Raw genomic sequence first — 23,375 nt, forward strand, 5'->3', positions numbered from 1 at the left:
GGAGAAATGAATTTTTTTTGGTTTGGAATAGATTATAGGAGTTGGGTTTGGTACTCTTCAATACATAATTTTCATATGTATATATAATACCGAAATCCCGTGAATTACGGAGAATCTTTGAAATTCGTCGGGCAATGTTTATAGTAATAGATACGCTAGGATATGAATTTTGTCTATACACTATCGATGCACCAAATGCAGTAAGACGTGTCTAGACTTAAGAATACTAAGCAGGCAATTCTTAAGGATGATAAGCAGATGATTTTCGACTAGATATGATAAGCAAAACTTTTGACATGTAGACACGGTCAAAGTCCAGACTCACTAATGCATCCTAACAGCTACCAGTTAGACACACTAATGCAAGGCCTGGTTCGCTAAGACCAACGCTCTGATACCACATGAGACGACCCGACCCAATCCATAGGGACGAATACAATAACATATGATAACATTGCGAGGTACTTGACCTCTATATGATACATTTTACAAACGTTGCATTTATTCTTAAAAGGAAAACTATCATTACATCAATATTTGACATTTTCGTCTAACATTTCATAATATCCAAATGACCTAATCTGTCATTTACTTATTTATATTCTCTATTGAACTCCAATGACTCGAATGCAACGTCTTTGTATCATGGCTTAAAAGGTCCCAAGTAGTATCCTTAACATGAGCTAATGCACAGCGGAAGACTTAATTCATACCTGAGAATAACATGCTTTAAAACGTCAACATAAAGTTGGTGAGATATATAGGTTTGATGCTAGCAGCGTTATAACAATGGAACACAAGATTTCATATATAAACATTTTAATAAAAATATTCTAAGTGGTTGAGCACTTGGTAACCATACTTAACATTTAATCACGTCGCATATTCCCTTTATTATGAAATCTTACTACACCGTACCAAGGTGTAGTCACGAAACGAAGTACTGTGCAACCGTTGAATACTGGTCGTCCAGTCCGGTTGGGGTTGTCAGGCCCGATAGATCTATCAACAGGATTCGCGTTTACAATACCGCTGTAAATATTAGTTACCAAGCTACAGGGAAGTATGCCAGTGGTACAACTCAACGTAGAATATATTTTTCAGTTACTTGTGTCCATAGCGTAAAACATAAAATACATGTATTCTCATCCCGAAATATTTAGAGTTTAAAAGTGGGACTATATACTCACTTTTGTCTTGAAGATATGTAATTTCGACTTGGTCTCCGATTGATATCACAAACCTATCCATATATAATATATCAATACCTTTTCTTTTTAAACAATCGTCACATATATATACTTATAATACTTTTAATACTTTTAATAATTCCTTAGTCCGTAGTTAGCAGTCCGATGTTAGTAATTCAATTTTAATGGTTCATATTTAGTTGTTTAATAAACCCCCAATGAAATAAATAAAACCCCCATCGTATATGTATTGGTCGAGATTAATCTTGACCCATGGTACCGGTGTTGTCAAATGACGTGTTGCGTACATAAAGTACCGGTGTTGTCAAATGACGTGTTGCGTACAATCATGGGATCTTATGATTAATCTTCTCGTATTGTTTACGGGTGATCCTGAACCATATAAAATTGAATTATGAGTACATATATATAAAATATCATGTTATTTTAGAAAGATGTGATTTTATTTAATTTTTCCCAATTAATCCCGAAGTTAAACAAGTCTTGGATAACCAATTTTGTTTCGGTCATAGTTTCTTCGTTACAAATCCGTTTTCGTTGATTCAACTTGCCATCTCCTTGGATCGAGTCCCTCTTTAAGACTATGAACTGAAAATACCTTGGTTTGTATTCAAAATCACACGGCATAGGTAAAACTTTAGTGAAACTTATGAAGTTAAACATTTTCCTTTATTTAAACAACCTTAAATGATTATTTTTCTAAAAATACTTATACTTTGAATTAAATCATGAAATTTTTATGTGTTATCATATTCATAGTAAAAATCATTTTTCCAGAACATAAACCTCCAACTCAAAGTTTAAGATAGTTTTTAATTATCCAACCCAAAACAGTCCCCGGTGGCACTCCGACGTCGTAAAAACAGTTTTTAAGATATTCTTTGAAAAACCAAATTATACCTTGTTAAATTAGCATATATTTAAGTTATATTACAGGTCTTGAAGTATTTTAAAAGTTAAGTTAGAAGGATCTATTTAGTTTGCAAACAAGTTTGAAAACATTCAAACTATGTTCTTGTTGTTAAACTTTTATACCACAAAATAAGATAGCTATATATATATGAATCGAATAAGGTTATGAACATAGATACTACCTCAAGTTCCTTGGACAAGGTTGCTGTAAAAGAGGAGTAAGAAGCTAGAATCAAAAGGGTGATGGAAGTGGATGAAAGATTGGAAGCAACTTAAGACATAAACTTGAATTGAAAGTTGTATTTTTGTAGTGTTTTTGTCGATCTTTTTATGGTGGTGTTTAAGGTGATTCTTGAGAGGATTTTTGCTGGAGTTCTTAGAGAGACATGAGGATAGTAAGTGTGTGTGTTTAGCTAGAGAAATGATGTTCCAAAAATTGAAAATGGATACATGTATTTATGGTGGTGTAAAAGGTGTATAAATTTGTAATTTTGTGAAAAGATCTTTTAATCATGTGAAATTGTCATACTAAATAACAAAAGTAGTTACCTTATACATAAGGCATGAACAAGGGCTGGTTGGTGGTGATTTGATGTGTATATACCAATAGTAAATACGTATAGAAGCTAGGTATGATACGAGTACATATACTCTAGATATACGTATAGAAATCTTGTGAAAAATGGAATGAGGATTCAAATATAGCTATCTTTTGTGAATATACTTATATTGTTTTATGTATTTAAGTCTTTAAAAGTGATTAAATACATTATATATACGATATATGTATAAACATTATAGGTCGTAAGTATTTATGTCAAATAACGTTACGTATAGTTATCGTTTTGAAAGCTTAAGTTAGTAGTTTCAAAATATACTTATAACTTATTGTTATTAATACAAAATGAGATATTTAAACATCCTTAAATCATGTTAAATATGTATATATACATATATATACACAAACGTATAATTAACATATATTGTATAGTTCGTGATATCATCGGTCAAACTAGACGGTTAAACGTTATGTAAAACTCTTTTCAAAATCATAAATCTCAACAATTTAGATTGCTTATCATGTTGGTAAGTTTTAATTTATGTAAATATTAATCTTATAAGTGTAAAACAATCGGAAAAATCCGGGTCGTTACAAAAAACACCTACAAACACTTTCATTCTTCAATTTTCTTCATCTAATTAATCTCTCTCAAGTTCTATCTTCAAGTTCTAAGTGTTCTTCATAAATTCTACAAGTTCTAGTTACATAAAATCAAGAATACTTTCAAGTTTGCTAGCTCACTTCCAATCTTGTAAGGTGATCATCAAACCTCAAGAAATCTTTGTTTCTTACAGTAGGTTATTATTCTAATACAAGGTAATAATGATATTCAAACTTTGGTTCAATTTATATAACTATAACAATCTTATTTCAAGTGATGATCTTACTTGAACTTGTTTTCGTGTCATGATTCTGCTTCAAGAACTTCGAGCCATCCAAGAATCCGTTGAAACTAGATCCATTTTTCTCTTTTCCAGTAGGTTTATCCAAGGAACTTAAGGTAGTAATGATGTTCATAACATCATTCGATTCATACATATAAAGCTATCTTATTCGAAGGTTTAAACTTGTAATCACTAGAACATAGTTTAGTTAATTCTAAACTTGTTCGCAAACAAAAGTTAATCCTTCTAACTTGACTTTTAAAATCAACTAAACACATTTTCTATATCTATATGATATGCTAACTTAATGATTTAAAACCTGGAAACACGAAAAACACCGTAAAACCGGATTTACGCCGTCGTAGTAACACCGCGGGCTGTTTTGGGTTAGTTAATTAAAAACTATGATAAACTTTGATTTAAAAGTTGTTATTCTGAGAAAATGATTTTTATTATGAACATGAAACTATATCCAAAAATTATGGTTAAACTCAAAGTGGAAGTATGTTTTCTAAAATGGTCATCTAGACGTCGTTCTTTCGACTGAAATGACTACCTTTAAAAAAACGACTTGTAACTTATTATTCCGACTATAAACCTATACTTTTTCTGTTTAAATTCATAAAATAGAGTTCAATATGAAACCATAGCAATTTGATTCACTCAAAACGGATTTAAAATGAAGAAGTTATGGGTAAAACAAGATTGGATAATTTTTCTCATTTTAGCTACGTGAAAATTGGTAACAATTCTATTCCAACCATAACTTAATCAACTTGTATTGTATATTATGTAATCTTGAGATACCATAGACACGTATACAATGTTTAGACCTATCATGTCGACACATCTATATATATTTCGGAACAACCATAGACACTCTATATGTGAATGTTGGAGTTAGCTATACAGGGTTGAGGTTGATTCCAAAATATATATAGTTTGAGTTGTGATCAATACTGAGATATGTATACACTGGGTCGTGGATTGATTCAAGATAATATTTATCGATTTATTTCTGTACATCTAACTGTGGACAACTAGTTGTAGGTTACTAACGAGGACAGCTGACTTAATAAACTTAAAACATCAAAATATATTAAAAGTGTTGTAAATATATTTTGAACATACTTTGATATATATGTATATATTGTTATAGGTTCGTGAATCAACCAGTGGCCAAGTCTTACTTCCCGACGAAGTAAAAATCTGTGAAAGTGAGTTATAGTCCCACTTTTAAAATCTAATATTTTTGGGATGAAAATACATGCAGGTTTTATAAATGATTTACAAAATAGACACAAGTACGTGAAACTACATTCTATGGTTGAATTATCGAAATCGAATATGCCCCTTTTTATTAAGTCTGGTAATCTAAGAATTAGGGAACAGACACCCTAATTGACGCGAATCCTAAAGATAGATCTATTGGGCCTAACAAACCCCATCCAAAGTACCGGATGCTTTAGTACTTCGAAATTTATATCATATCCAAAGGGTGTCCCGGAATGATGGGGATATTCTTATATATGCATCTTGTTAATGTCAGTTACCAGGTGTTCACCATATGAATGATTTTTATCTCTATGTATGGGATGTGTATTGAAATATGAAATCTTGTGGTCTATTATTATGGTTTGATATATATAGGTTAAACCTATAACTCACCAACATTTTTGTTGACGTTTTAAGCATGTTTATTCTCAGGTGATTATTAAGAGCTTCCGCTATCGCATACTTAAATAAGGAAGAGATTTGGAGTCCATGCTTGTATGATATTGTGTAAAAACTGCATTCAAGAAACTTATTTTGTTGTAACATATTTGTATTGTAAACCATTATGTAATGGTCGTGTGTAAACAGGATATTTTAGATTATCATTATTTGATAATCTACGTAAAGCTTTTTAATCCTTTATTGATGAAATAAAGATTATGGTTTGTTTTAAAATGAATGCAGTCTTTGAAAAACGTCTCATATAGAGGTCAAAACCTCGCAACTAAATCAATTAATATGGAACGTTTTTAATCAATAAGAACGGGACATTTCAGTTGGTATCAGAGCGTTGGTCTTAGAGAACCAGAATTTTGCATTAGTGTGTCTTATCGAGTTTGTTAGGATGCATTAGTGAGTCTGGACTTCGACCGTGTTTACTTGAAAAATGATTGCTTAACAAATTTTGTTGGAAACTATATATTTTTAACATGTGAATATTATGTGATATATTAATCTCTTAACGCGTTTGATATTATGTGATAGATGTCTACCTCTAGAACAAGTCCCATTGACTCACCTAATAATAATGAAGAGTCAAATGTAAATTGGAATGATTCGTGGACTGATTCACAAGTTCCCGAAGAGGAACCTGAAGAAGAGTCGGAACCGGAAGAAGAATCGGAACCGGAAGAAGAATCGGAACCGGATGAAGAAATAGAACCGGTGGGGGAAATAATAAAATGGTTAAGTAAAAGAAAATCCTCAACCAACCGACCAAGGTTAATTATTGTCAATGGTGTTTCCGCCAAGGAAGCAAAATATTGGGAGGATTACCAATTCTCCGATGAATCAGATTCCGACGAGAATTCCGATGATGTTATAGAAATTACCCCAACTGAATTTAAAAAGGCAAAAGAAAATAATAAGGGAAAGGGCATAAAAATAGAGAAATCTAATTCCAACCCCGATGAACTTTATATGTATCGTCAACCCCCGAAGTCCTTAAGTTGTAACAATGACCCGGGAACCTCTAAACCACCAGGTTTTTCTAAACCAATGTGGAAAATAACGGCTCGTATTAGGGGAACATCATATATCCCTAGAAACTTGGCAAAACGAACCAAAACCGAAGAAGAAGAAACAAGCGAGTCGGAATAAGATAGTTGTATTCGTGTGGTGTAATATATGTAATATAATGTGCTTATACTTTATGATATATGTAAAAATTGCTTGTATTAATAAGTATTTTTTTTATGAATCTAACTCTTGTCTATTTTACAGTATAAAAACACAAAATGGATAGACAACCCAATATTTTAAGAGACCTACCCGGAGACATGATTGATGAAATCTTGTCTAAAGTCGGTCAGAATTCTTCGGCACAACTATTTAAGGCGAGATCAGTTTGTAAGACATTCGAAGAACGTTCTAAGAATGCCTTGGTTTATAAAAGGCTTTCGTTCGAAAGATGGGGGATATCACATTGGGAAATCCATAAGTTACGATGTGTTTACTTTGACGCATATATTGCGGGGAACCCAAATGCTATTTTACGCAATGGGTTAAGAAATTATTTTGACTCAATATATCCGAATATTGGACTTCGTGATTTAGAAAAAGCGGCTAACATGCAACATAAAGAAGCATGTTATGCTTACGGATTAGTAATGTTCGCTTCTCACCAAAGTGAGAACAAGAACATCGGGCTACAACTATTAAACAAAACGTTCCCACAAGTGACGGAGTCGGTAATTGGGGTAAGAAATGAGGTTTTTAGATTGTTACGGGACTGTTGGACATTAAGTAACCATCGTCCCTTTGACGACGTTACAACACGCTGTCTTATCAACGGCCATAACGGTTATGTTCCACAAAACCAAGGATGGGAAGTAATCCTAGTAAAACCAGAATGCATGACTTGTTTCTGGACATATGAATTACGTGTCTTTATTGCCTTTGCTGAACGACTTGTGTACTAGCTAGAATTATCTTCACAACCATCTTGTATCAAATTTATTGTGTGCTATATTTCATGCTATCTGTAAAATAAGCGGTATTGTAAGTTTGTAAAATATTGTGTAAAAGTTTGAACGCGAAATATTATTATAATCAGTTTTTCATATAGAATTGTAGTAGTTGAATTGTATATTAGCTACTAAGTATGAACTTAACGGGTAGGTACTACCCGAATTTAAACTTATAAAACGCTAATATGAAGAAAAAGCTTTTATAAATAAGTTCATATTATGCTACGAAATACTATTAACTACTCTTAATATTCTGTATGATTAACTTGTTCCATTTGATTATTTTGAAGGAAATGGCACCGACTACTTGACACACCGTGAATATGAATGAAGAGGAATTCCGTACTTTTCTAGCTTCAAACATAGCCACAGTACAGGCTGCGCTACATACCAACAATAACCTTGGATCTAGCAGTACAGGAAATCGTGTAGGATGCACCTACAAAGAATTCACTGCCTGCAAACCTTTAGAATTTGATGGAACCGAAGGACCGATCGGATTGAAACGGTGGACCGAGAAGGTCGAATCGGTGTTTGCCATAAGTAAGTGTACTGAAGAGGACAAAGTGAAGTACGCTACGCATACCTTCACAGGTTCTGCGTTAACATGGTGGAATACCTATCTAGAGCAAGTGGGACAAGACGATGCGTACGCACTACCGTGGTCAGCATTCAAGCACTTGATGAACGAGAAGTACCGTCCCAGAACCGAGGTCAATAAGCTCAAGACAGAACTTAGAGGGTTACGAACCCAAGGATTTGATATTACCACGTACGAAAGACGATTCACAGAATTGTGCCTATTGTGTCCGGGAGCATTCGAAGATGAGGAAGAGAAGATCGACGCGTTTGTGAAAGGATTACCGGAAAGAATCCAAGAAGATATAAGTTCACACGAGCCCACCTCCATACAACAGGCATGTAGAATGGCTCACAAACTAGTGAACCAGATTGAAGAAAGAATTAAAGAACAGACTGCTGAAGAGGCCAATGTGAAGCAAGTCAAAAGAAAGTGGGAGGAAAACGGTGATAAGAATCACCAATACAACAACAACAGCAATTACAACAATAATCGCAACAATTATCCCAACAATCGCAACATCAATCGCAACTACAACAAACGGCCCAACAACAACAACAACAACTACAACAATCATCCCAACAACAATAATAACCGCAACAACAACAACAACAACAATCAGAAGCAGCTATGCCAAAGGTGTGAAAAGTATCACTTGGGGTTCTGCACTAAATTTTGCAACAAGTGTAAAAGAAATGGTCATAGCGCGGCGAAGTGTGAGGTCTACGGACCAGGGGTTAATAGAACGAAAGGAACAAATGGTGTCGGAACGAGTAATGGCGGAGCAAGTAGTGTCGGAGCAAGTTATGCCAATGTAGTTTGTTATAAATGTGGAAAACCGGGCCACATTATTAGAAATTGCCCGAACCAGGAGAACACGAATGGACAAGGCCGCGGAAGAGTTTTCAATATTAATGCGGCAGAGGCACAGGAAGACCCGGAGCTTGTTACGGGTACGTTTCTTATTGACAATAAATCTGCTTACGTTTTATTTGATTCGGGTGCGGATAGAAGCTATATGAGTAGAGATTTTTGTGCTAAATTAAGTTGTCCATTGACGCCTTTGGATAGTAAATTTTTTACTCGAATTAGCAAATGGTAAATTAATTTCAGCAGATAATATATGTCGGAATCAAGAAATTAAACTGGTTAGCGAAACATTTAAGATTGATTTGATACCAGTAGAGTTAGGGAGTTTTGATGTGATAATCGGTATGGACTGGTTGAAAGAAGTGAAAGCAGAGATCGTTTGTTACAAAAATGCAATTCGCATTATACGAGAAAAAGGAAAACCCTTAATGGTGTACGGAGAAAAGGGCAACACGAAGCTACATCTTATTAGTAATTTGAAGGCACAAAAACTAATAAGAAAAGGTTGCTATGCTATTCTAGCACACGTCGAGAAAGTACAAACTGAAGAAAAGAGCATCAATGATGTTCCCGTCGCAAAAGAATTTCCCGATGTATTTCCGAAAGAATTACCGGGATTACCCCCACATCGATCCGTTGAATTTCAAATAGATCTTGTCCCAGGAGCTGCACCAATAGCTCGTGCTCCTTACAGACTCGCACCCAGCGAGATGAAAGAACTGCAAAGCCAATTACAAGAACTTTTAGAGCGTGGTTTCATTCAACCAAGCACATCACCATGGGGAGCTCCTGTTTTGTTTGTCAAGAAGAAAGATGGTACATTCAGGTTGTGTATCGACTACCGAGAGTTGAACAAACTTACCATCAAGAACCACTACCAACTACCGAGAATCGATGACTTATTTGATCAACTACAAGGCTCGTCTGTTTATTCAAAGATTGACTTACGTTCCGGGTATCATCAAATGCGGGTGAAAGAAGATGATATTCCAAAGACTGCTTTCAGAACACGTTACGGTCATTACGAGTTTATGGTCATGCCATTTGGTTTAACTAATGCACCAGCTGTGTTCATGGACCTTATGAACCGAGTGTGTGGAGCATACCTTGACAAGTTTGTCATTGTTTTCATTGATGACATACTTATTTACTCAAAGAATGACCAAGAACACGGTGAACATTTGAGAAAGGTGTTAGAAGTATTGAGGAAGGAAGAATTGTACGCTAAGTTTTCAAAGTGTGCATTTTGGTTGGAAGAAGTTCAATTCCTCGGTCACATAGTGAACAAAGAAGGTATTAAGGTGGATCCGGTAAAGATAGAAACTGTTGAAAAGTGGGAAACCCCGAAAACTCCGAAACATATACGCCAGTTTTTAGGACTAGCTGGTTACTACAGAAGGTTTATCCAAGACTTTTCCAGAATAGCAAAACCCTTGACTGCATTAACGCATAAAGGGAAGAAATTTGAATGGAATGATGAACAAGAGAAAGCGTTTCAGTTATTGAAGAAAAAGCTAACTACGGCACCTATATTGTCATTGCCTGAAGGGAATGATGATTTTGTGATTTATTGTGACGCATCAAAGCAAGGTCTCGGTTGTGTATTAATGCAACGAACGAAGGTGATTGCTTATGCGTCTAGACAATTGAAGATTCACGAACAAAATTATACGACGCATGATTTGGAATTAGGCGCGGTTGTTTTTGCATTAAAGACTTGGAGGCACTACTTATATGGGGTCAAAAGTATTATATATACCGACCACAAAAGTCTTCAACACATATTTAATCAGAAACAACTGAATATGAAGCAGCGTAGGTGGATTGAATTGTTGAATGATTACGACTTTGAGATTCGTTACCACCCGGGGAAGGCAAATGTGGTAGCCGATGCCTTGAGCAGGAAGGACAGAGAACCCATTCGAGTAAAATCTATGAATATAATGATTCATAATAACCTTACTACTCAAATAAAGGAGGCGCAACAAGGAGTTTTAAAAGAAGGAAATTTAAAGGATGAAATACCCAAAGGATCGGAGCAGCATCTTAATATTCGGGAAGACGGAACCCGGTATAGGGCTGAAAGGATTTGGGTACCAAAATTTGGAGATATGAGAGAAATGGTACTTAGATAAGCTCATAAAACCAGATACTCAATACATCCTGGAATGGGGAAGATGTACAAGGATCTCAAGAAACATTTTTGGTGGCCGGGTATGAAAGCCGATGTTGCTAAATACGTAGGAGAATGTTTGACGTGTTCTAAGGTTAAAGCTGAGCATCAGAAACCATCAGGTTTACTTCAACAACCCGAAATCCCGGAATGGAAATGGGAAAACATTACCATGGATTTCATCACTAAATTGCCAAGGACTGCAAGTGGTTTTGATACTATTTGGGTAATAGTTGATCGTCTCACCAAATCAGCACACTTCCTGCCAATAAGAGAAGATGACAAGATGGAGAAGTTAGCACGACTGTATTTGAAGGAAGTCATCTCCAGACATGGAATACCAATCTCTATTATCTCTGATAGGGATGGCAGATTTATTTCAAGATTCTGGCCGACATTACAGCAAGCATTAGGAACTCGTCTAGACATGAGTACTGCCTATCATCCACAAACTGATGGGCAGAGCGAAAGGACGATACAAATGCTTGAAGACATGCTACGAGCATGTGTTATTGATTTCGGAAACAGTTGGGATCGACATCTACCGTTAGCAGAATTTTCCTACAACAACAGCTACCATTCAAGCATTGAGATGGCGCCGTTTGAAGCACTTTATGGTAGAAAGTGCAGGTCTCCGATTTGTCGGAGTGAAGTGGGGGATAGAGAGATTACGGGTTCGGAGATTATACAAGAAACTACCGAGAAGATCATCCAAATTCAACAACGGTTGAAAACCGCCCAAAGTCGACAAAAGAGCTACGCTGACATTAAAAGAAAAGATATAGAATTTGAAATTGGAGAGATGGTCATGCTTAAAGTTGCACCTTGGAAAGGCGTTGTTCGATTTGGTAAACGAGGGAAATTAAATCCAAGGTATATTGGACCATTCAAGATTATTGATCGTGTCGGACCAGTAGCTTACCGACTTGAGTTACCTCAACAACTCACGGCTGTACATAACACTTTCCACGTCTCGAATTTGAAGAAATGTTTTGCTAAAGAAGATCTCACTATTCCGTTAGATGAAATCCAAATCAACGAAAAACTCCAATTCATCGAAGAACCCGTCGAAATAATGGATCGTGAGGTTAAAAGACTTAAGCAAAACAAGATACCAATTGTTAAGGTTCGATGGAATGCTCGTAGAGGACCCGAGTTCACCTGGGAGCGTGAAGATCAGATGAAGAAGAAATACCCGCATCTATTTCCAGAAGATTCGTCAACACCTTCAACAGCTTAAAATTTCGGGACGAAATTTATTTAACGGGTAGGTACTGTAGTGACCCGAACTTTTCCATGTTTATATATATTAATTGAGATTGATATTTACATGATTAAATTTTTCCAACATGTTAAGCAATCAAACTTGTTAAGACTTGATTAATTGAAATATGTTTCATATAGACAATTGACCACCCAAGTTGACCGGTGATTCACGAACGTTAAAACTTGTAAAAACTATATGATGACATATATATGGATATATATATAGTTAACATGATACTATGATAAGTAAACATATCATTAAGTATATTAACAATGAACTACATATGTAAAAACAAGACTACTAACTTAATGATTTTTAAACGAGACATATATGTAACGATTATCGTTGTAAAGACATTTAATGTATATATATATCATATTAAGAGATATTCATACATGATAATATCATGATAATATAATAATTTAAAATCTCATTTGATATTATAAACATTGGGTTAACAACATTTAACAAGATCGTTAACCTAAAGGTTTCAAAACAACACTTACATGTAACGACTAACGATGACTTAACGACTCAGTTAAAATGTATATACATGTAGTGTTTTAATATGTATTTATACACTTTTGAAAGACTTCAATACACTTATCAAAATACTTCTACTTAACAAAAATGCTTACAATTACATCCTCGTTCAGTTTCATCAACAATTCTACTCGTATGCACCCGTATTCGTACTCGTACAATACACAGCTTTTAGATGTATGTACTATTGGTATATACACTCAAATTATCAGCTCTTAGCAGCCCATGTGAGTCACCTAACACATGTGGGAACCATCATTTGGCAACTAGCATGAAATATCTCATAAAATTACAAAAATATGAGTAATCATTCATGACTTATTTACATGAAAACAAAATTACATATCCTTTATATCTAATCCATACACCAACGACCAAAAACACCTACAAACACTTTCATTCTTCAATTTTCTTCATCTAATTGATCTCTCTCAAGTTCTATCTTCAAGTTCTAAGTGTTCTTCATAAATTCTACAAGTTCTAGTTACATAAAATCAAGAATACTTTCAAGTTTGCTAGCTCACTTCCAATCTTGTAAGGTGATCATCCAACCTCAAGAAATCTTTGTTTCTTACAGTAGGTTATCATTCTAATACAAGGTAATAATCATATTCAAACTTTGGTTCAATTTCTATAACTATAACAATCTTATTTCAAGTGATGATCTTACTTGAACTTGTTTTCGTGTCATGATTCTGCTTCAAGAACTTCGAGCCATCCAAGAATCCGTTAAAGCTAGATCCATTTTTCTCTTTTCCAGTAGGTTTATCCAAGGAACTTAAGGTAGTAATGATGTTCATAACATCATTCGATTCATACATATAAAGCTATCTTATTCGAAGGTTTAAACTTGTAATCACTAGAACATAGTTTAGTTAATTCTAAACTTGTTCGCAAACAAAAGTTAATCCTTCTAACTTGACTTTTAAAATCAACTAAACACATGTTCTATATCTATATGATATGCTAACTTAATGATTTAAAACCTGGAAACACGAAAAACACCGTAAAACCGGATTTACGCTGTCGTAGTAACACCGCGGGCTGTTTTGGGTTAGTTAATTAAAAACTATGATAAACTTTGATTTAAAAGTTGTTATTCTGAGAAAATGATTTTTATTATGAACATGAAACTATATCCAAAAATTATGGTTAAACTCAAAGTGGAAGTATGTTTTCTAAAATGGTCATCTAGACGTCGTTCTTTCGACTGAAATGACTACCTTTACAAAAACGACTTGTAACTTATTATTCCGACTATAAACCTATAATTTTTCTGTTTAGATTCATAAAATAGAGTTCAATATGAAACCATAGCAATTTGATTCACTCAAAACGGATTTAAAATGAAGAAGTTATGGGTAAAACAAGATTGGATAATTTTTCTCATTTTAGCTACGTGAAAATTGGTAACAAATCTATTCCAACCATAAATTAATCAACTTGTATTGTATATTATGTAATCTTGAGATACCATAGACACGTATACAATGTTTCGACCTATCATGTCGACACATCTATATATATTTCGGAACAGCCATAGATACTCTATATGTGAATGTTGGAGTTAGCTATACAGGGTTGAGGTTGATTCCAAAATATATATAGTTTGAGTTGTGATCAATACTGAGATATGTATACACTGGGTCGTGGATTGATTCAAGATAATATTTATCGATTTATTTCTGTACATCTAACTGTGGACAACTAGTTGTAGGTTACTAACGAGGACAGCTGACTTAATAAACTTAAAACATCAAAATATATTAAAAGTGTTGTAAATATATTTTGAACATACTTTGATATATATGTATATATTGTTATAGGTTCGTGAATCAACCAGTGGCCAAGTCTTACTTCCCGACGAAGTAAAAATCTGTGAAAGTGAGTTATAGTCCCACTTTTAAAATCTAATATTTTTGGGATGAGAATACATGCAGGTTTTATAAATGATTTACAAAATAGACACAAGTACGTGAAACTACATTCTATGGTTGAATTATCGAAATCGAATATGCCCCTTTTTATTAAGTCTGGTAATCTAAGAATTAGGGAACAGACACCCTAATTGACGCGAATCCTAAAGATAGATCTATTGGGCCTAACAAACCCCATCCAAAGTACCGGATGCTTTAGTACTTCGAAATTTATATCATATCCGAAGGGTGTCCCGGAATGATGGGGATATTCTTATATATGCATCTTGTTAATGTCGGTTACCAGGTGTTCACCATATGAATGATTTTTATCTCTATGTATGGGATGTGTATTGAAATATGAAATCTTGTGGTCTATTATTATGGTTTGATATATATAGGTTAAACCTATAACTCACCAACATTTTTGTTGACGTTTTAAGCATGTTTATTCTCAGGTGATTATTAAGAGCTTCCGCTGTCGCATACTTAAATAAGGAAGAGATTTGGAGTCCATGCTTGTATGATATTGTGTAAAAACTGCATTCAAGAAACTTATTTTGTTGTAACATATTTGTATTGTAAACCATTATGTAATGGTCGTGTGTAAACAGGATATTTTAGATTATCATTATTTGATAATCTACGTAAAGCTTTTTAATCCTTTATTGATGAAATAAAGGTTATGGTTTGTTTTAAAATGAATGCAGTCTTTGAAAAACGTCTCATATAGAGGTCAAAACCTCGCAACGAAATCAATTAATATGGAACGTTTTTAATCAATAAGAACGGGACATTTCAATAGTAGTTGTTTTGCCTAAGTCCTGAACAAAGCAAACCACGGTTGAACGTGTGTGTTGTAAAAGGCAGGTAGGAAGCTAAAGCGGATGTAAGTCAATTCAAAATAGACAGCTGCAACTGAACTCAACTCAGCTTTGTAGGCGATGCATGAATTTACCCTGCAACAAACACCAGTAGGATGATAATGTCAGCAAAATCTTGGTTTGTTGAGACAGCTTGGATAATCTAAAACCCTGCAAACAAATGTCAGCTGGGAATGAGTAATAGGTATATGATGTTTAATAATTTTCAAACGTTAGACGTACCATGTAATGTGCCATTCAGTGGCATGAGGTTGATCACCTAGAATTAAAGGCAGTGAATAATGTTAATGCTATTTTGAGAATTGGGCAATTGGTGCCCAATTAATGCAACTAAATTTACATAACATGGCTAAGTGGTTCAAGGCTGCCTTTTTTTTTTAAAATTAAAAAATGAGAAAATCAAAAAAATTAAAAGCAAAAAATTTTAAAAATTTTAAAAATTAAAAAATAAGTGTTTTAAAAAAATAAGTGTTTTAAAAATAAGTGGTTTATAGGAGAAAGTTGCAAGAAGCATTAGCATTGTGGATTATATGATTGGTTTAGGGTTACCTTTAAATGGTTGGAGATACGTTCATGAAAACCTCCTTGTAGACCACATTTCTGGTGTGGTGTGCCAACTCTTGAGTGTTGTCATTTAGTATGAGTATTTTCAGGCCATCTGGGTTGGTTACCCTTGAAAGAGTGACATATAATTGATCGTGGCTGAAGACGGGTTTAGGCAAATAAACGCCTACAAATTGGAGTGTTTGACCCTGGCTTTTGTTTATCGTCATTGCGTAGCAAGGTCTCACGGGAAATTGTATCCTTTGCATAACGAATGGCCATTTTGATTCGGTAGAAGTCAGGACAATCCTTGGTATAATAACCATGGCACCTATGTGTGAGCCGGTAATAATCCTCGCATGTAGGACAAATTTTTGGAACTCAGTTATAATCAGTCGGGTTCCATTACACAGACCAGCGCTTAGGTTTATGTTGCGCAAAAGCATGACAGGCTGGCCTATTTTTAGTTTTAGCTTGTGTGGAGGGACACCTGGGAAGTTCAACTTATTTAAGAATTCAACTGGGTATGATTGATGTTGCTCTAATGCGTCAGTTGAACCTTTGCAAATCTCATCAGAGCTTTTATATGTTTTTTTTTTCACCTGTGAGCCTTTTAAAGATATGTTTGTTAATCTCAGCTACATCATCATTTCTTGGGGTTAAAATTGCGCACTGGCGAAAATAATCATCGTCAGTTTGGTTTAGGTTGAATTCCGGGAATATAGCATCAACAATGGATTCGATTGGGGTTGGGTCTGGTGTGAGAAGAAATTCTTGTGGAATTTGAATCCATGTTGGTTCGTCCTCCCCTTCTCTTACCTGAGCAGGTAGTTTCCCATCTCCTATGTCTAGGACCCATTAGTTAAATAGCTTTTTGCGAGTGTCAATTTTGCCATCACTGGTGTATTCATTGACTCTCATTATTCGTGATAGCGTATGAATTTGACAAAATTTCCATAGGTCAGATCTGTTGATGCACACTTGGACAACCTCTTGCGTTTTGCCTTTTGGTATCACGGGTAAGATCTGCCGAAAGTCTCCTCCATTCAAAATAGGCAGACCTCCAAATATTTTTCCTCTGTTTTGATGATCTTTAGTGCCCAGAATATCCCGCAATGTTTTGTCTAACGCTTCAAAAGCATATTTCTGAGTCATAGGAGCTTCATCCCATATTATTAGCCTAACTTCGTAAAGTAGTGCAGCTAAATGTGTGTTTTGTTTTATACCGCAGGTGCTATTTTCCAACAACTCTAGGGGGATTACAAATCTGTTGTGCGCAGTCCTGCTGCTGGGTAACAGCAAGGAAGCGATACCTGTATTTTAGATATGTTATATTGTGGACGTTTGAAGTATTTAGAAGTAAATGTAAATGTGTGCATAGTACATGATGAAGCAACGGCAAGTACAATAAGTCGTTCTGACCTTAATTTGGTGAGGATGGTGTTGTATAAGAAAGTTTCCCCGGTACCCCCTGGCCGGTACACAAAAAACAAGCCAACTAGTTGTTCATTGATGGCTCGAATAACGCTTTCGTAGACTTTAAGTTGTTCAGGGTTCAAACACTTGTAAAGGCTATCGTGGATGGTCTTCATTTCCTGTATGTTGTAGTTTAACTCTTCTCGGATTAAATGGTTGTCTAGCTGGGTTAGGAGGGACGGGTCTGGTTGGGGCATGTCTGGAAAATTTGATAATGCCTTACCGTTTTTGTTTAAAAGCATCTGTATTTCCGCCAAACAATAATTTTGAATTTGTGACTCGGTGAGGATCATCTCTGGATACCTTAACTGTATTCATTTTTTATGCAGGATATCATCTGATAACGCTTCCCAACTAACTTCCCATAGTGTGAGTGGCTGGCTGACATTACAAAAAAGTAACATGGTGACGAACAAATCCCGAAGTTGAGCACCGGACGCCCATAACTTTGCCTCTGATATTGCTTCTGCCCATTCTTTGTCGTCGTTAATCAGTCCATATGCAAAGCAGGTATCTTTAAAGGTGTCGTGTATTGTTCCATCTACTGTGCGTAGTTCTTCAAAAGAGCGAGGACCTTTAACTATGTTTAACAACATTCTCAGATAGTACCTTTCTCCAGAGGCGGGGTGTGAATACACAATACGGCCTATGCAACCCCGTTGTTTTCTTGGTTCCCATGTTTTTGTAGTCTGATTCCAAACATATTGTGTAGGTATTTTTGCATAGATAAGTTTTTGTGCATTTGGGTCTCGCTTGTTAAGCTCAAACCATTGGGTGAACATCGTTTCTTTGATACTTTCCCTATGTAGCAGCGCATGTAGCTCTCTGAATCATGTAGTGTAACTGTATGGTGGTTTGGTAGATGATAGGATAATTTCAAGACTGATGGTTTTGAAAAGTGGATGTCGAATGAAAACAACAGCCATACAGCTTCACATGGAGATATATAACGATAATCCAAGTAATTCTTGATTTCGTCTACCTCAATTATTGTTTCGGCAGATGATTCACCAGTCGGCCTGAGATTCTCCTGAATAACGATTGTTGCTCTGTCTGGCCCTTTGTTTAAGTATTTCAATAAGTACTTAATTGCCCTAGATCTGTTGCACCACTCGACATTTATATGGGCATTGTATTTGAGTAGCAGAAATCGATTGTAAGGGACGACGAAACTGTTGTCAAGTGTTGCCTTCCCTTTACTGACTTTGATCCCATTGTTGCGGCGCTTATAGTTAGCGTACCCATCTTCATCTATCGTTGTCTCCGCGTAATATGGTTTAGGGAAATGTTTTGAACACTTCCTATCAATTATGCAGGCTGCGTCCATGTGTTTTCCACCACACGGCCCATGTAACATATATTCGGTGACCATTTTATATCCCACTGGATCCTCTATTTGAGAGGGTATTTCTGCTGAAATGATCTCATCAATATCAGATGGTGATTTACATTTGTACTCAGGCATTAACCATATCAGCATATGAACATGAGGCAACCCGCGTTTTTGGAATTCGATGATATATATACCTGCATTATAGAAATATTGATTCTATAATGTTAATGCATAGGGAAATGTAACGTTAAGAGGATATAATTTAGAAAAAAATTTATAAGGGGGAAAAAATAAGGAAAATCAAAAAATTAATAAATACTTAAAAAATTAAGGGTAATAAAAGTGACCTGCTTGGCATTTTCCAAATATGTGGACATTCATTATATCGCGCATGAGTTCGTCTAGCTTTTGTTTGAATAGCCTTGCAACGATATCTGGGCGGTCTGGTGCTTTTTGGCCCTCGATGTAGCAAAGCATAACTTCCACCTCTGGCTATCTAAGGTTAGAGGTGAAGGTGATGAACCAATCGGGGTTGTCATATTCCCGGCATAAAGCCATAGCATCTTGATAGTTCTGGATCATATAACGTGGGCTCCCTGTATGCGAAGATGGTAAAACTATTCTCTTACCAATTGATGAAGCCTTGGTATCTCCTCGTGTAACAGCATCACATATGTTATGGTATAGGTCGATACGCAAGTCATTTTGGTGAGCCCGGACCCATTTTAGCCTTTGTTCTTCTATAGCTGTAAAAGAGTCCACTAAATATTGCTGGAATAATCGGCCACCCCTAAGGAGGGTGGTCCCCTCATTTTCCAGGTGTCGAATTCTGTAGCAATAGAATTCTCTCATCGTGACATAACCTCGGTTAGTTTATCGTTTTCCAGTATTATTATGGTACGGTATTTGGTCATGGTAACCAGTCTCACCATATGGGAATAACAAAGGATATTGCAATGGCATGTAGAGCATGTGTAATTCGGATATTCTTTGTGGCTTGCTATTTTTTTTGCTAACAATTATATCTCTAGTTGAAGAAGAGTGGCCTAAATCACCTGTGACCAATGCAGCCACTTCAGCTACAGTAGGTGTGTTATATTGGCGTGAGCTGGTATGATTACCTATGAGTCGAAGTTGAAAGTCTGCTGATGTGTTGGTGTTGCACCAATCCCTGGCCATTCGAAATGCTTGAGCAACAACGCTGAATTCATTCAACATATTAATGAGGTCTGTTGTTAGTGTTTTGTCCAGGAGATCTTTTGAATGAGGATCTAGGAAAGCTGACATGCGATTTCTGGATTCGTTATCGGTGTCATAAAAGTATAGTTGCGCATATCTTGGTTGGCTGCCTTCTTGTGGTAATAAAGAACCCATTGTATGGTATGCCTGACCACTTATTCTAAATGTATATGGTCCTCTTCCACGGTTGATGGAGTGGTCAATTTTAGCGCCAAATGATGTGAAGCAAAACATGCCATTGTAAATTCTGATTTGTTCCCTGAATTTGGCGGTTGTAGGGTCAGTATAGTCTAGAAGTTTTTTCAACAACGGAGGAGGGTCTTTGAGGCGAGGCAATAGCACTTTACTATTTTGACAACATAGTGAGAAGGTTGGGTTGCTTGTCTTTTTCTGTTTGTTACTCTTCTCTTGATACCACATTGTTGTGTTGCAATTTGAGCATATGTATGATGGTGGGCCTTGATCATGGTAAGCCACATGAGTGCTTAAAAGTTGCATTCAATAATGTGAGAAATAGATTGTTATTATATTCATATAACATGTGTTGGGTAAGAACAGAAGCTAGTGACTTGATAAGCTTGAAGCTCTTTTTATAAGGTGTTTTTTTTGGCTTTGTGGATGGGCGGAGTGACCTGCAAAAATGTGTGTGCAGATCTAAGTTAGCATTTTTTTAAAATAGTGGAAATTAAGGGTATGTAAAAATGATGCGTTGGATAGGGACATTGTTAAGGGTTGATGGCCGTTGTAGGGGAAAAAGGTTAAAGGAAAAAAAAAATTTGTTTAGGGTTAATCTGACACCCCCCCCCGGTTCTGCTCAGCAGGTGAACAGGGTCATGTGATTTGGACGGCCTGCTATAGCTAATGAATAAGCGGATGATTGGAAAAAAGTAGTGAACACGAATAATTATGTAGTCTATAAAAATACACGTACAGTTCCATACCTGTTGTTGTCGGTGTTTGACGTAGCTGCAACAAAGAATGTGAGGAACCGCAAATAGCTAGCGTAGGATGATTGGAGGGTGCAGGGACCAGGGCCGGGTGGAGGGTCTGTTTATTTGTGGCCAACGAAACTGGAATTTTCCCTTTTTGGTTGTGTGGATGGGCGGAATGACCTGAAAAAATGTTTCCCCGGGTCTAAGGTAGCGCTTTATTAATATAACGAAAAATTAATTGCATTTAAAAATGATGAGTTGTTAGGAACATTGGGCAGGGTTAATTGCCCCTTTAGAGTAGAGGGGAAAATTTTTAGGGTTAATCTGACTCCCCAACCCCACCTGGTGCTGTTTAGCTGGCGAACTTTCTAATTCGAATTGGATGGTTTGTGATAGTTAATGAGTAAGTAGAATATTGACAAAAAAGAGTGAACATGAATGATTAGGTAATCTATAAAAATACACCGCAGGTCCATACCTGTTGTCTGTGTCTGGCTTAGCTGAAACATAGAAGGTGAGGAGCTGCAAATAGCTGGCATAGGTTGATTAGAGGGTCTAGGGACCGAGCCAAGGAGTAGGGTCTGTTTTTTATTGCCCGACGAAATTGGGGGTTGCCCTTTTTGGCTGTGTGGATGGGTGGAATGACCTGCGAAAATGTTTGGGTGGATGTAAGATAGTATTTAATTAAAACAGCGAAAATTAGGTGCATTGTAAAATGATGAGTTGGATAGGTACATTGTTTAGGGTTAATTCCCGTTATAGGGGGAAAAAAACATTTCTATATTCAGTTACTCAAAAATTTCGAAGTTCTTAATAATGTTATGTCATTATGTTGAATTTTATTTATCTTAAGTAAGAAAATATAAAAAACATGCAAGGGTTTACATTATATAAGTAATTGTTAAGGATCCATGGTCTTACATTATGTAAGTAATTGTTAGAAGATGAAGATGAGAATTTAATTAATAAGGTGACTCCTTTTCAAATGTATTCATTTCCTTAAACTTCATAAGATAGGTACATTGTTTAGGGTTAGTTTCCCTTCTAGGGTGGGGGGGAAAAATAACCTTGTTTGGGGTAATCTCCCCACCCCCCCCCCCCCTCCGGTTAAGAACAGCCCCATTCAAAGTGAAGGGGATGTGGTAGGTAATGCGTAAGCGGATTATTGGAAAAAAGGAGTGAACATGAATAAGTAGGTAATCTACAAAAATACACCGCAACTCCATATCTGTTGTCTGTGCCTGACGTAGCTGCAACATAGAAGGTGAGGACCCGCAAATAGCTGGCATAGGCTGTTTGGAGGTTGTAGGGACCTCGGTAGGGAGGAGGGTCTGTTTTTTATTGCCCGTCGAAGTTTGTGGTTTCCCTTTTTGCCTCTGTGGATGGGTGGAATGACCTGTAAAAATGTTTGAATGGGTGGAAGTTAGCATTTAATTAAAATAGCAAAAATTAATTGCATTGTAAAGTGATGAGTTGGGTAGGTACATTGTTTAGGGTTAATTGCCCTTCTAGGGGGGAACCTATATTCAGTAACACAAGAATTGTGAATTTCTTAATAATGTTATGTCATTATGTTAAATTTTATTTATCTAAAGTAAGAAAATTTAAAAAGTATGCAAGGTCTTACATTATATAGGTAATTGTTAAGGCTGCATGATCTTACATTATATAAGTAAGTGGTAGAAGATGAAGATGAGAATTTAATTAATAAGTTGACTGCTTTGCAAATAAATGCATTCCTTTAAACTTTATAAGATAGGTACATTGTTTAGGGTTAATTGCCCTTCTAGAAAAAAAAAAACTTGTTTAGGGTAATCTGACCCCCAGTGCAGAACAGGCCCATTTGAATTGGCCGGGGTGCGATAGCTAACACATAAGTGGGTTATTAACAAAAAGGAGTGAACATGAATAATTAGGCAATCTATAAAAATACACAGCAACGCCATACCTATTGTACGTGACTGACGTAGCTGCAACATCGAAGGGGTGGAGACACAAATAGCTGGCATAGGCTGATTGGAGGGTGTAGGGAGCTGGGCTGGGAGGATGCTCTGTTTTTTATTGCCTGACGAAACTGGTGGTTTCCCTTCTTGGCTTTGTGGATGGATGGAATGACCTGCAAAAATGTTGGAGTGGATGTAAGTTAGCATGTGCATTATAAGGATACGATTAGTATAAGGTTGGTATGATAATGAGCAGAGTAGAGTGAGTATAACAACCTCGTAGCATAATAGGAATCTATCCATATTTTGATTCTTATTTTATATGTATAAAGTATAAATACAACTAAACCACAAAATGATCGAT

The 23,375-nt window shown here is 35.9% G+C and overlaps 2 protein-coding genes across 2 annotated transcripts in view; both read right to left on the bottom strand.

Moving 5' to 3' along the window:
- LOC139842247 (uncharacterized) overlaps positions 1–17,857 on the bottom strand; it is a 49,056-nt gene extending 31,199 nt beyond the window's left edge. Inside the window, exons 1-4 of the mRNA XM_071832414.1 lie at positions 17,473–17,857; positions 17,093–17,401; positions 16,691–16,936; positions 16,504–16,578 (exon numbers count right to left, since the gene is read on the bottom strand). Coding sequence (XP_071688515.1) covers positions 16,504–16,578; positions 16,691–16,936; positions 17,093–17,401; positions 17,473–17,857 — 1,015 coding nt within the window. The remainder of the gene's footprint in view (positions 1–16,503; positions 16,579–16,690; positions 16,937–17,092; positions 17,402–17,472) is intronic.
- Positions 17,858–17,878: 21 nt separating this feature from the next.
- On the bottom strand, positions 17,879–19,374 carry LOC139842248 (uncharacterized). The gene is made up of 3 exons (XM_071832415.1): positions 19,245–19,374; positions 18,361–19,091; positions 17,879–18,253 (listed from the first exon to the last, which is right to left on the bottom strand). The coding sequence occupies exons 1-3, from the start codon at positions 19,372–19,374 to the stop codon at positions 17,879–17,881; spliced, it is 1,236 nt and encodes a 411-aa protein (XP_071688516.1).
- Positions 19,375–23,375: the final 4,001 nt, after the last annotated feature.

The sequence above is a fragment of the Rutidosis leptorrhynchoides genome, chromosome 4 (genome assembly GCF_046630445.1).
Source record: "Rutidosis leptorrhynchoides isolate AG116_Rl617_1_P2 chromosome 4, CSIRO_AGI_Rlap_v1, whole genome shotgun sequence".
Lineage (NCBI taxonomy): Eukaryota > Viridiplantae > Streptophyta > Magnoliopsida > Asterales > Asteraceae > Rutidosis > Rutidosis leptorrhynchoides.